The 12997-nt window shown below is 48.6% G+C and overlaps 1 protein-coding gene across 7 annotated transcripts in view; it reads left to right on the top strand.

The window, feature by feature from the left end:
* The window catches only part of LOC132456219 (tenascin-like), a 41161-nt gene that overhangs the window by 18834 nt on the left and 9330 nt on the right, over positions 1-12997 (top strand). For 3 of the 7 annotated variants that reach the window (XM_060050526.1, XM_060050527.1, XM_060050525.1), the window contains exons 3-14: positions 231-1547; positions 2070-2333; positions 2753-2868; positions 3464-3617; positions 5194-5463; positions 6064-6249; positions 6342-6431; positions 7057-7320; positions 7912-8313; positions 9064-9552; positions 9762-10040; positions 12660-12932. In XM_060050526.1, the coding sequence (XP_059906509.1) occupies positions 231-1547; positions 2070-2333; positions 2753-2868; positions 3464-3617; positions 5194-5463; positions 6064-6249; positions 6342-6431; positions 7057-7320; positions 7912-8313; positions 9064-9552; positions 9762-10040; positions 12660-12932 (4104 nt within the window). The remainder of the gene's footprint in view (positions 1-230; positions 1548-2069; positions 2334-2752; positions 2869-3463; positions 3618-5193; positions 5464-6063; positions 6250-6341; positions 6432-7056; positions 7321-7911; positions 8314-9063; positions 9553-9761; positions 10041-12659; positions 12933-12997) is intronic. The other 4 variants (XM_060050529.1, XM_060050528.1, XM_060050530.1 and 1 more) reach the window with 4 other exon arrangements.

Raw genomic sequence — 12997 nt, 5'->3', positions numbered from 1 at the left:
TACACAGTGTTGATTTGAAACCTTTACAGAAACCTTTCTAGTTTGTTTTTGTTTTTGTTTTCGCCAATAACAGATCGCCGCTTCCAGCAACATGATTGGTCGGTACAAATATGAAATGAAAGGAAGTGAAAGAACCCGTTCAGCCAGATCTGAGTGTTAGATGCGTGAGATGATCCCAGGCCAAACCAAATGCTTCCTAAGGTTTCCTCTGGTGTTGTTTGCCTGTGCAGGCGAGGTGGGCACCAAGCCATACTGCGGCGGCCACGGTAACTACAGCACGGAGAGCTGCGGCTGCGTGTGCGAGCCGGGCTGGTCCGGAGCCAACTGCAGCGAGGCCTCCTGCCCCAACGCCTGCCACGGCCAGGGCCGCTGCCTGGACGGCCGCTGCCACTGCTTCCCGGGCTTCTCCGGGGACGACTGCCGGCGGCAGGCCTGCCCTCGGGACTGCGGCGAGAGCGGCGCGTGTGTGGACGGGCGCTGCGTCTGCAACCCGGGCTTCCAGGGCGACGACTGCTCCCAGACCGTCTGTCTGAACAGCTGCCTGGGGCGGGGCCGCTGTGAGGACGGGGACTGCGTGTGCGAGGAGCCCTGGGGCGGCCTGGACTGCTCGGAGCACACCTGCCCCAGCGACTGCTACGACCGCGGCCGCTGCGTCAACGGCACCTGCTACTGCGACGAGGGCTACGCCGGCGCCGAGTGCGGCCAGCGCCTCTGCCCCCAGGGCTGCCACGGCAACGGCTTCTGCGGCGCGGACGGCCGGTGCGTGTGCGGCGCAGGCTACGGCGGCGAGGACTGCTCGGCGCTCACCTGCCCCGGCGACTGCGGCGGGCGCGGCACCTGCTTCAACGGCGTGTGCATCTGCGACGCCGGGTTCCGCGGCGAGGCCTGCGGCGAGGCGGCGTGCCCCAACGACTGCAACCGCCGCGGCCGCTGCGTCGACGGGAAGTGCAGCTGCGACGCCGGATTCCAAGGCGACGACTGCTCGGAGCTGTCCTGCCCCGACGCGTGCCGGCACCGCGGCCGCTGCGTCAACGGCCAGTGCGTGTGCGACCAAGGGTTCGCCGGCGAGGACTGCGGCGTGCGGACGTGCCCGGGGAACTGCTACGGGCGCGGGGAGTGCGTGGCGGGCCACTGCGTGTGCGACCCAGGGTACGTGGGCGGGGACTGCGGCGCGCTGAGCTGCCCCAACGACTGCTACGGCCGCGGGCGCTGCGTGGCCGGGCGCTGCGTGTGCGACGAGGGCTTCGCCGGCGAGGACTGCGGGCAGAAGGCGTGCCCCAACGCCTGCCTGGCGCGGGGCTTCTGCCTGGACGGGGCGTGCGTCTGCCAGGAGGGCTTCTCCGGGGACGACTGCTCCGTGGTCACGTGTCCTGACAACTGCGGAGGCCGCGGGCGGTGCCTGGACGGCAGGTGCTCGTGCGACGCGGGCTACCAGGGGCCCGGCTGCGGGGAGCTGAGCTGCCCCGGGGACTGCCGGGACACGGGCCGGTGCGTGGAGGGCCGGTGCCAGTGTGAAGAGGGCTACATCGGAGCGGACTGCAAGCAAGGTGAGCTCTCAGGCTGAGGTCTTCTGATTGACGGATGGATTTATGAAATGCAGACTAGAAGAATTGATGTTGCAATATGTTGAATAAAATATAAGATATATTCTAGGGCTGTCAAATGATTAAAATAAATGATCGCAATTAATCGCAAAGTATCGGGGAGTTAACTCACGATTAATTGATTAATTTTAAATCCAATTGAAGTTAAATTACATTATCAAATGGAATTATACATTATCGTTCATACCAAATGTATTTAATAAGCAATTAATAACCAATTGAACTTGAGGGAGTTTTATTGTGGGTTGAATATGAAACTTACGGAACACCACATATTTAAGAATTGTAAACAGGCAGTTATTTAGTACAATTGTACCATATATATATAATATATATATATATATATATATATATATATTTATATGTAGGCTATATATATATTGTTTGTTTTCGTAAGTATGTTTATTGTGCCCGGAAGATCAGAGGGTTACCTTTGTATGCCTCTTCGTTATCTCTGCTCTCTAGTTTCCCCGCCGACGGACCTCTTGGTGAGCGACGTGACCCCCCACACGGTGGACCTGTCCTGGAGCAACGAGAAGCTGGTGACACAGTACATGGTCACCTACGTGCCCACGGGCCCAGGCGGCCTGCGCCAGAAGTTCAGCGTGCCCGGGGACGACAGCACCGCTCGGGTAGAGGGGCTGGAGCCCGGGGTGGAGTACCTGATCAACGTTTACGCCGTCCTCAACAACATGAAGAGCGTGCCTGTGAGCGCCCGGGTGGCCACCAGTAGGTCACCTCTCAACTACTGACCCACGGACCTATAGCGTACAATTGTAGTACAAGTAGTACTCCTATAGTCGTCGGCTTTAAATACTAACATAATCAAATGTATGACACACTAATATATATTAATATATTGGACCAAAGGGCCATTGAAATATCATCAGATTCAATTATTCTGCGTTATTCTGAGTCTCTATGTATATTTGATTTGATCAAATGTATAACAAACAAATATATATAAATATAATGGATTAGATTAGTTTATTATTTATTTTAGATAAAATTAGACCAGAGAAGAGTGGAGTAGAATAGATGAGATGATTAGATCATAGAATGATAAAGTATATTGTATGGAGACTTTTATGACGTCATGTATGTGTGTGTGTGTTATTTTCATGCGATGTCACGCCTTTACCTGTCAGGTCTTCCCCAGCCGGAGGGATTGAGGTTCAAGTCGGTGAGGGAGTCTTCCGTGAAGGTGGAGTGGGACCCGCTGGAGATCACCTTTGATGGATGGGAGCTCAACATCCGCAACATGGTAGGTCTGCATCCACAGCACGGTAGGTCCATACCTCACAACACAGTAGGTCTATCTCACAACACTGTGGGTATATATATCACAACATGGTAGGTCTATCTATCACAACATGGTAGGTCTGAATCCAAAACACGGTAGGTCTGCATCCACACCACGGTAGGTCTATATATCCCAACATGGTAGTCTACATCCACAACACGGTAGGTCTATACATCACAACACGGTAGGTCTATATAATGACCAATACTTTAGGTCTATATATCACAACACAGTAGGTCTATATATCAAAACATGTTAGGTCAATATATTTACCAACACGTCGGTCAATATCCACAACACGGTAGGTGTTGGACAACAGGGAATCGCCCCTGCACAAACCACCGGGATACTTGAGTCAATAATTTACTTCCCCATTCTCCAAAAAAAGGTGTATGTAAGAATAATGTGTGGTATTTATCAAGTGCTTTATCAAGAGTTTATCTTGGACGGTCGGGATTGGTGCTGAAAATTTGTTTTTGAAAGACTCTTGACTCAAGACCTCACTATATACGTTTATTGACAATCAGCAACTCTAAAAAGCTGTGGATCTTTACAGAAAGAAGAGAATGGAAAGATTGTGAATATCCTGCCGTCAACACAAAACAACTTCGAGCAATCAGGGCTTGGTCCTGGACAGGAGTACGAGGTCTCTCTCCGAGCCATCAAGAACAACACGAAGGGCCCTCAGACCACCAGGACCTTCAGCACCAGTGAGTCCTCATTATGCCTCCGTGCATGCACCCTGGGTGGGTCGGGCGGTTGAAATGAAAGGGCGGCCGTTCTTCTGCGTCATCTCAGCACCATTATCCCTTCACGGTGGTAAACAGGCTTTTGTTTGTGTTTAAACTGTTTCCAAGGAATTTCTCTTACTGCTTTTAAATAATTAAACTACTATAGACACTTTATGTAATGTATTTAATTAGATTATAATATAATATATTTATATTTATACATTTAAGACTAGTTTTACTTCCTAAAGGTACAATAACATGATAATCATCATCAGAGATCAAGGAAACATGCTATTCCCCCTCCTCATCCTCATCTTCATTCGGGATCGGGCCGCGGGGGCAGCAGCTCTAGCAGGGGGTCCTTCTCTATCTTCCCTTTCCTGGGCAACATTTCCCACCTATGACGGGGGGATCCCGAGGCGTTCCCAGGCCAGTGTTGAGATATAATCTCTCCACTTAGTCCTGAGTCTTCCCCGAGGTCTCCTTCCCACTGGACGTGCCTGGAACACCTCCCTAGGGAGGCGCCCAGTGGGCATCTTTACCAGATAAACCACCTCAACTGACTCCCTTCTAAGCAGAGGAGCAGCAGCTCTACTCTGAGCTTCTATTCTCTGTAGGCAATTTGGTTCTGGCCTGTGTGTTATGATCCCCAAGTCTGAGCACCCGGGGTTGTCATTAATGCAGCTAATTGGAGTAAAAAAATAAAGCGTTTTATTCTGGGCGTGAACACGTATAATCTCCACAGGTAGCCTTATTAGAACTCATTTATAGAGTCTGTCCAAGCGCTTGTTAAATCTTCCACCTCGACTGTGTCGCTGCGTGCCTCGCAGTGCATCGCTTCAGTTTATACGCACAGCAGCGGTGGAATGCCAGGCTGCATGGAAAACACATTTGGATTTACCGAGCCCCGCGCCACCGACCCCCTCCACTCCTCTCCGTTCCATCGTCTGAGGTCATCTATTTACACAGGCTGAGACGCAGCGCGGCCCAGCAGAAATATAACACAACAGGGGGAGAGTTATGCCCGGGACTTTTTTTGGGGGGTTTGTATACGTAGGGGTGGTGGCAGCAGTGGAGGTTTAACCGTATCCCTCAATCAAAGCTGGGGGATTTCTCATCTCAAAACAAAAATGAAGCATGCATTAATGTAATAATGTCCAGATAGAAATGAATGAATCAATGCTCTGATGAAGAGAGATAATCTGGTGTCCAGGCCTGATAAGCCTGTCCAATCATTTCATTCGGCCCACATTCAATGACTGGATGGCCAGGCTATGGGCACCCCCTCTGCCTCTGCTCTCAGTGTGCACGGCAGCAGTCCTGCCCAAGGCTTGGCGGACCTACAGATAAAGCTAGCGAGCTGGTCCAAAGTTGTGGGGCAGCGGTTTTGGAGGGAGGTCTGAGGGAGGGGAGGGATTTTTGTGTTTCTATACTATCAAGATCGGGCCAACCCTGGCTAGTTTGTCCTAATTGCCTGCCTTAGCTTTAAGTATGAACAGGGTTCCAAAACACCCCTCCGTCATTGATGTTGCCTCTCTTACTCTGTGCGTTCCAGAGATCAAGGGCCCTCAGCAGGTCCTGGTAAAGGACGTGACAGACTCCTCTGCGCTGTTCTCGTGGTCCCAGCCTGTGACCGAGGTCACCAGCATCACGGTGACCTACGCGCCAACCTCCGACCCCTCGGACCAGACCAGCGTCGACCTCACCAATATGGACACCCAGTACATCGCGGGGGACCTGAGGCCCGACACCGAGTACCAGATCTCCCTGACCTCCAGGAGGCGGGGCGTTGCCAGCGACCCCGTCAGCAGGACCTTCACCACCGGTAAGGCCTTCAGGAGAGGCTCTTTACCCAAAGAGACCCATGGGTTTGCCATGACAGATACAGACGCAAAAGGAGAACCAAACCTCTGTGCCCCGCCTTTAAAATTGGTAAATCTGAGGGTGCAGGGCTCTCCCCAGTTAACTCCCCTTTAGTTTTGTTTCACCAGGTGGAGGACTGTTTGACGTTGTGTCATATAAGCTTAATCAGCAGGTTTTGGGTCGCCCTATCAGCCAATAAGAATTCATGCATGCAACTGCATGTGTTCACCCTAGCAAGGAGAGGCCTAACTTCTCACCCTTATGAGCAGTAAGGCGTTAGGCCCTTTGGTTAAGTATGCTTACTTGTAGATGTTCATCTGGTCGTCGCCACTAGCCAAAAGCAATGCCTTGGAAGAGGGTCGGTCGGTCTCGTGACTAGACTATCCCCTAGACTCTCCAGACCACAGACGTTTATTTGATTCATTACATCCCAACAAACACTGCACACTGGGGTGTAATAGTCTCAAAGTACCTACCACAGCAATTTCCCAAACATACAACATTAAAGTCTGCCTTTTGAATATCAAAGACATCCTTGGATTTCCCTCCCGCGCCCCTCTAGATCTGGATAGTCCCAGGACCCTGAAGACCCTGTCTCAGACAGATGACAGCATCAGCCTGGAGTGGAGCAACAGTGAGGCGGACGTGGGCGGCTACAGAGTGAAATACACCCCCTTCTCCGGGGGTTCCCCTCGTGAGGAGCTGTTTCCCAGCGCCGCGGGAGAAACCACAAAGGCTACCATTACCGGTAAGAGGATAATACACTAAATACTAAACACATATGAATACTTTGTACTTGACTCAATCATGTTTTTTCCTTTCCTGTGTTGTGCATGACAGGGCTAAGACCAGGTACGGAGTACGGGATCGGAGTCACCGCTGTTAAAGATGAGCGGGAGAGTTTGCCTGCGACTACAAATGCAGCCACTGGTGAGAGACTTACTGCCATCATCATAAAAATCCTCCTCAGACCGCGGTGGGAACGCACACATGGGGAAATGATATTAGAGCAATCTTGGCAACAGCATAGAGTATGAGTGGTTTATAGTCTACAGCGGACTTGATGAGACGTTTTAACGACAATCGTTCATGAAGTTTCAGCCTCTGTTTAAGTGTTGCCTTTGTTGTGTATTTTAAACATTATGTGATTGATTTCACATTGGATGAGACAAGATGTTCTTTATTCATACCAGACGGGAAACAAGTCTATGGCCAAAGCTCTTAATATTCATCCCTTAATAACTTTTTTCTGAAATTTCAACGGTCAAACGGGACCTCGTAAAAACAGATAATATGGAAATGAACTAGCCACAGTGGTCCTGCACAGAGACACGTTGATTGGCTTGGTACTACGAGAATCAGATACTAGTTTTTCCGTTGACTGAGAATGCTGCTAGGACTTCTGAAGTGGACCTTTCCAAACCAAAGGCAGCTAGTAGAACTACACATAAACAAATAAATAAAACAAATGTAAAAAATAACCCTAATGAGATTAACAGTTATAAAATGATAACACAAGAATCCTACTGATCTACATCCCCTCCTACTCTCTCAGATCTGGATCCTCCCAAAGACCTGGAGGTGGTGGATTCGACGGAGACCTCTCTGATGCTGCGCTGGAAGAAGCCCAAGGCTAAGCTCAACGGCTACACGCTGGCGTACACCTCCAGAGACGGCCCTTCGCAGGAGGTGAGGCTGCCTCCCACGGCCACCAGCCTTGCCCTCGATGACCTGAACCCGGACACGCTGTACAGCGTGGCCCTGACCGCGGAGCGGGGCCCCAAGAAAAGCTCCCCAGTGAGCCTGTCTGCCTCCACAGGTGGGTGGTCTATTGAAGAGCTCGTCGTAAGGCATGAGGGAGCTTTCATTTTGAAATATTTTGTTGTTGTTTTCCTCGATTTCAGGTTAAACCACATTTGGCCGTTTATATCTGTGTTAAAGGTTGTATCAGCGATTCTAAGCCGATCACATTCATCTGAACTTTCCTCTCCTTCAGAGTCTTGCGCTGCGTTCAGGATAGATTTTACTGGAGGCACGAAACACGGAGGGGGGGGAGAGCTGGCCCGGTTTGTTTTGGATCTCCATCCAAATACCAACAGAAGTGATGTCACCCAACATCGCTGATACAACGCTTAACCTTTAAAAGAAATAGCTTAAAGCCTCTCACGTAAAATAAATATTTTATTCTGCTCCAACATCTAAGTGTGAAAACATAACAATAATCTTTCCATTCCAGAGAGTACAATCATTGTACACGAGTACAGCTCTAATAGACACACATTAATGACATAATAATATATATTTATTCCTTTATTTTGAGGTGCAGACCAAACCGAGTGAATGGCGACACACTCTCATGTGTTCTCCGTGTGTGCTATACCTTGTGTGCTCTCTTGTGTTTCTCCTGTAGCCTCTTACACGTTTTATTCAGCTCACTCCGATGTTCCCGAGCTCACACCTCAGTCAGGGCTGGACGACAATATCATTAGCTTCGCACACCTAGACACGCCCCCCGACTCCCAGCTCTCGGGGATGGGGCCCGCGGACGAGCTCGCAGGCCTCAATGTATCGGCGCACACGTCCGATGGATTCGATCTCTCGTGGGAGCTCAAACCTCCGGCGGCCTACGACAGCCTCGTGGTAGAGTGCAGAGGCCCGCTCCAAACGCTGGCAGTCATGGAGGTCGTCCTCAGCGGAGATTCCACCCGCTCTAGAATCCGAGGCCTGAACGCCTCCACAGAATATCGAATCACGCTTCACGGGATTACCGGTAGTAATGGGTCCCTGCTTCTTGAGGCTATCGCCGTCACAGGTATACTGTTTCCTTTGGCACGCATGTTGACCCAAGACCGCATCCATAACGTAGTGATGAGTCCCCTCTTCTGGGAATGCAAAGCTTGTCTTGTTGTCTTGCAGTTTTGGTTTTGAAGACCTGCTCAACAGTTCGTACGGCATGATAAGGATCATAAGCAAGACAACTGCATCCTTCAACAATCTTTGCATGTTTTCAATGGAGCCGACTATTGCATACCAAATAAGAGAACACGTATACATTTTCTATCGAGCATTCTCCATGCCTAAACAGTGCATGTTAAATAATCACATTCAGCAATTCACTTTAATAATCACATTTTACAATGTGCTTATTCAAAAGGAACAATATATTAGTCCTGATATATTCGTTCAAAAGGACAAGTCGATAAAGGGAATGGCTGTGCATGGCTTCTACCTCCATTCGAAGATCTGAGGACTTCAATCCTGGAGGCCTTCTGAAATCTTCGAGCGTTAAACATTCAGACGGATGTTATTAATGCAATTGCATTAAATGTATATTCATGCGTTTGCGAGATGTTCGATCGCAAACGTCCGGCGTTTGGCGATGTACGCGTGGTCTACGGGGGCCAGCGACATTCAGAACGCACCTTAGAGGGTCACCCATTGAACCGTTGTGTGCCACGTCACCGGTGCAAAGTTGTCTGATGTTTTGTTATTTTCCACGATATGACGATAATAATGTGTCAAACTCTTTAACACTTCTTGAACGTACTTTTATTCTCCATAGCACCCGAGCCCACCTCTCCAGGCTTAATTATGAATGTCACAGACGTCCTAACCACAACAACAACAACAACAACAACAACAACAACAGCATCAACAACAACAACAGCAACAACCGCAACCTCAACAAGACCACAATCTTTTTCAGAAACAGCACCTGTCCCCACCATAGTGGTCTCACACACTCTTGGTTCCCCTTCTGTTGTGGGGACCGAGAGTCCCCTCACAGAGCCGTTTGGGGCGTTCACGCTGACCAACATGTCCTCCACTAGCGTGGGGGTCAGCTGGTCGGCCCCAGACCAGACCTTTGATCATTTTCTGGTGGAGCTGAGCTCCCCATCGGAGGAGGCACCTGCGCGTACCACCATGGTAGCAGGAAGTGAGGGAGGCGCTGAGATAGAGGGCCTGTCTCCCTCGACGCGTTATGAGATTACATTGTACGGCCTGGTGGAAGGCGTGCGGTCGCAACCTCTGAAAATGTTTGTTGATACAGGTACTTGAAGCACAATAATAGAGTGGAGGAACACATATCCAGTCTGCATTTTAACGTGGCATTCATGTGTTCACATGCATCTCCCTAGCGTCTACGATTGTTTCGCTCTTTTCATCGTTGTTTCCCAATTGATCTGATCATGATTCGTATCCATAATCCATTGTGTATTTTCTGACCCCCTCCATGGTGGATGCGTGTCATCTCTGCAGAGGAGATCAGCCCTAGGGTGCTCACCCTCACCGTCTCTGACACCACATGGGACAGCTTCAATGTGTCCTGGAGCCCCCCGGCGCACCAGGACTTTGAGGGCTTTGTCCTTGAACTAACAAACCTGGAGAACCCGGCCGAGAGCCAGAACCTCACTCTGTCCGGGGAGGCCTTCAGCCTGCTGGTGTCGGGCCTGGCCCCGGACACCGGCTACATGGTGGGCCTGTACGCCATGCTCCCGGACCGCTTCCTGGAGCCGGTGTACACGGAGGCCACCACAGGTACCCGGGTCTCCAGAGCCGACGCCTTCCTATTCCTCCTCTTCATCTCTTCTACTTCCTGCTGACTTCCCATCCGTTGATCCCTACATTTCGGTTCATGCTCTCTTGTGAACTACTACTGCTGCTACTACTACTACTATTACTTCTATCACTACTACTACACATTCAAACAAAAAGAGATGCTAAAAAATATCATTTGCGTCTCCCATTTTGCGTTGCCATCCAACAAATAGCATTGCATGAAACAAACAAACAAACAAACCAAAGCCAAACAAAAACATAACTGCATTTTGTCATCAACGTCTGCATTGTGTCCTCAACATCTGTATTTGGTCATCAACATCTGCCCCCCTAACTGACTTGCTTGTGTCCCGTCGTTACCATCCAAGCCGTGTGCTTGAGTTTGTGGCCGGGAGAGGGTAGGCTGGGTGATGGTAGGTGGGTGATGGGGTGCAATACCGGTCCCCCATGGCTGAGCCGAGCCAGGGGCCTTCCAACGACCACCCTCCCCCTGTATTGCTCCCCCGTGGCCCCCGAGTGCATGAAGCCCCCCTCCCTGAATGGAGCTCCTTGCATCGTGGGGTGTGTGTTGACATGGATGTCCAGGTTGAGGGTGCTACAGTTATTACAACAGAGCGTGACCTCACCTCCAGATCCTTTCACACTGTAGTACAGTCTGCTCGCTTGGTTTTTCTCATTTCCTTCCATTAAAACCTAATTCAACGTGTAATCTTTGAAACATGAGAGATAATATGCTGCTAGTCGGTAGCTCCCGAAACTAAGTGCTCCTGACTCCTGGGGAAATTACTTCTCATTAATAATAATACATTTACATTTAATAATACATTTAATTTAGAGGCGCCTTTCAAGACACCCAAGGTCACCTAGTTAGTGTCATTAGTTTCGGTTATTGTTTTTAAATACCCAAAGCTGAGGTTCATGATATCAACATGTCATTCGGGGAATAATTAACTTGTTTTAAATGATTGCCCCGACCAGCTTGTAACTGATTACATCAGTTTGTGATTGAGCAAGTTTATGAACATCTTTCTTTGGTTGTGTCTTCCACAACAGTTATACAACCAGTTGTTTACAGCCTAAAAAGACACCTATTTCCTGCTGCATGTTAGTCTGCATGTTTCAACATGTATGTCATTATAGCACTGTTCTGAGGTTGAAAATCTTTATTTCATGTTCCCTATCTAACTTTGACACTGCTGAAACGTTGAGCTGTTTTGCTGCATTGCATGAAAAAACACTGCATTTGGCCTGGCATGGAGCAATGCTTTTTATCCTCATCATCGGTCAACAGCTATGTGTACAAATCCAATCCCACCTTCACTTGTCAAACCTTTTATTTTCCTTAGACCATGCTTTCACTCTGTTGAACAACACTTTTAAGGGGACCATAACAGTTTTTGTGCATGACTGTATAGAGAAGTAGGCAGTGCTACTCACCCTCAGCCCTATGACTGTTTTTGGCATTTACAGGGTATAATTAGCTATTGGTTATGGTGTTAGGACATGACACCAAATGTTAACAAGCGAACAGTAGCATCCTTGAGCGACATGCCTTAGCCGTACTGGTTTGAGCAGCTATCGGAAAGAAAATCCCTTTCAGTTGCTTTGGTTACAAACGTAAATAATAGTGAATACAAATTCAGAAGAACAAAGGACTAAAGCTCAAACCACACACTCTATACAGCAATGCAACAAACTGTTTGGAGGGGACTCCCCTAGCCTTTTGAGCCCATCCTGATCCATTAGGTTTACGTTCTGTCTCAGTCTGGCTTGAGCCTGTTGAAACCCTCTTCCAAAAATTTTCAAATGAAGGACCAATCAGCGCTCGGGGGGGAGATTTTAAGTTCCTGTCAAACAGGAAGTGGGGCAGGAAGGTTTAGTTTGTTTGGAGAAGTCAAAATAGTTGTTTACGAAGAACACAGAGCAGAGATGTAAAAAGATTAAGGTAAATCTGCAAGGAAGGCTTTTCTCAGTTGTAATTTTTTGAGTGAAGAGAGCAAGACCGTCACTTAGGTAGTTCATCTGATGAGCAAGGCCAGACTGATATTTATTACCGAACCCAACATTTCTGGATAGTCTCACAAGGCTAGGAATCTCCAGTAGAAGTGATATTTTCGGTATGGGCCTTTATGTCCATATGTTATTTATCGAGGTGATTCTCCTTTATAACTTGCAATTCATTTATAAAAAGAGATTAAAATATATTTAATATTTTATTGAGCTACCCAGAATATTGAGAATTGGAAATCCTGTCATGAATATAGTTATAAGAACTAAAAAACACAATTACTGACCTCTGTCTCGGAAGCTTCCGAAGTCTCTTCTGTAAAATACACAAACATAAAGCTTTCCCAACACTCAAATATGAAAAAGTCTCTACCGCAAAGACGTAAGCATGGACATGTAAGACAAGGTCGATCACAGGCCGATAAATAGAGCCCCTCTCCAGAGTACGTAGGTCATTCAGGCTGAAAGGATTCTTAGCTAAATAAGTTTGCTATCATTTCAGTGACAGGGCATCCCTCCCCTCAGATCAGAGGCCTAAAGTGGTCCATGTAATGTTCTTATGTGAATCTAACAGCGCTTTCTTCTTTTTAGTGAGCCGAGCGGTGGTTGGCAATCTATATGTGTCTAACTTAACGTCAGAAGGTTTCTCAATGTCGTGGAATGGTACGCAAGGACACGTTGACGGTTATGTTCTGGAGATAATAGACTCTGATTGGCTGACGGAGCCGCGGGAACATAACATATCAGGTGACGTCCGGTCGTACGATGTCACTGGACTGCGGCCTAGCACTGACTATGTAGCCTACCTCTATGGGGTCTCCAAGGGATCTCGAACCAATGCTGTCAGTTCTGTCGCCTCTACAGGTACCTTTCCTCTTCCTACAGCAATGTCGGCCCTTTAAGAAGAGCATTCAGGGCCATAATTTCAT

This window comes from Gadus macrocephalus, chromosome 4, assembly GCF_031168955.1.
Source record: "Gadus macrocephalus chromosome 4, ASM3116895v1".
Lineage (NCBI taxonomy): Eukaryota > Metazoa > Chordata > Actinopteri > Gadiformes > Gadidae > Gadus > Gadus macrocephalus.
The sequence above is the reverse complement of the archived record's forward strand: the minus strand, read 5'-3'. Positions and strand labels throughout refer to the sequence as shown.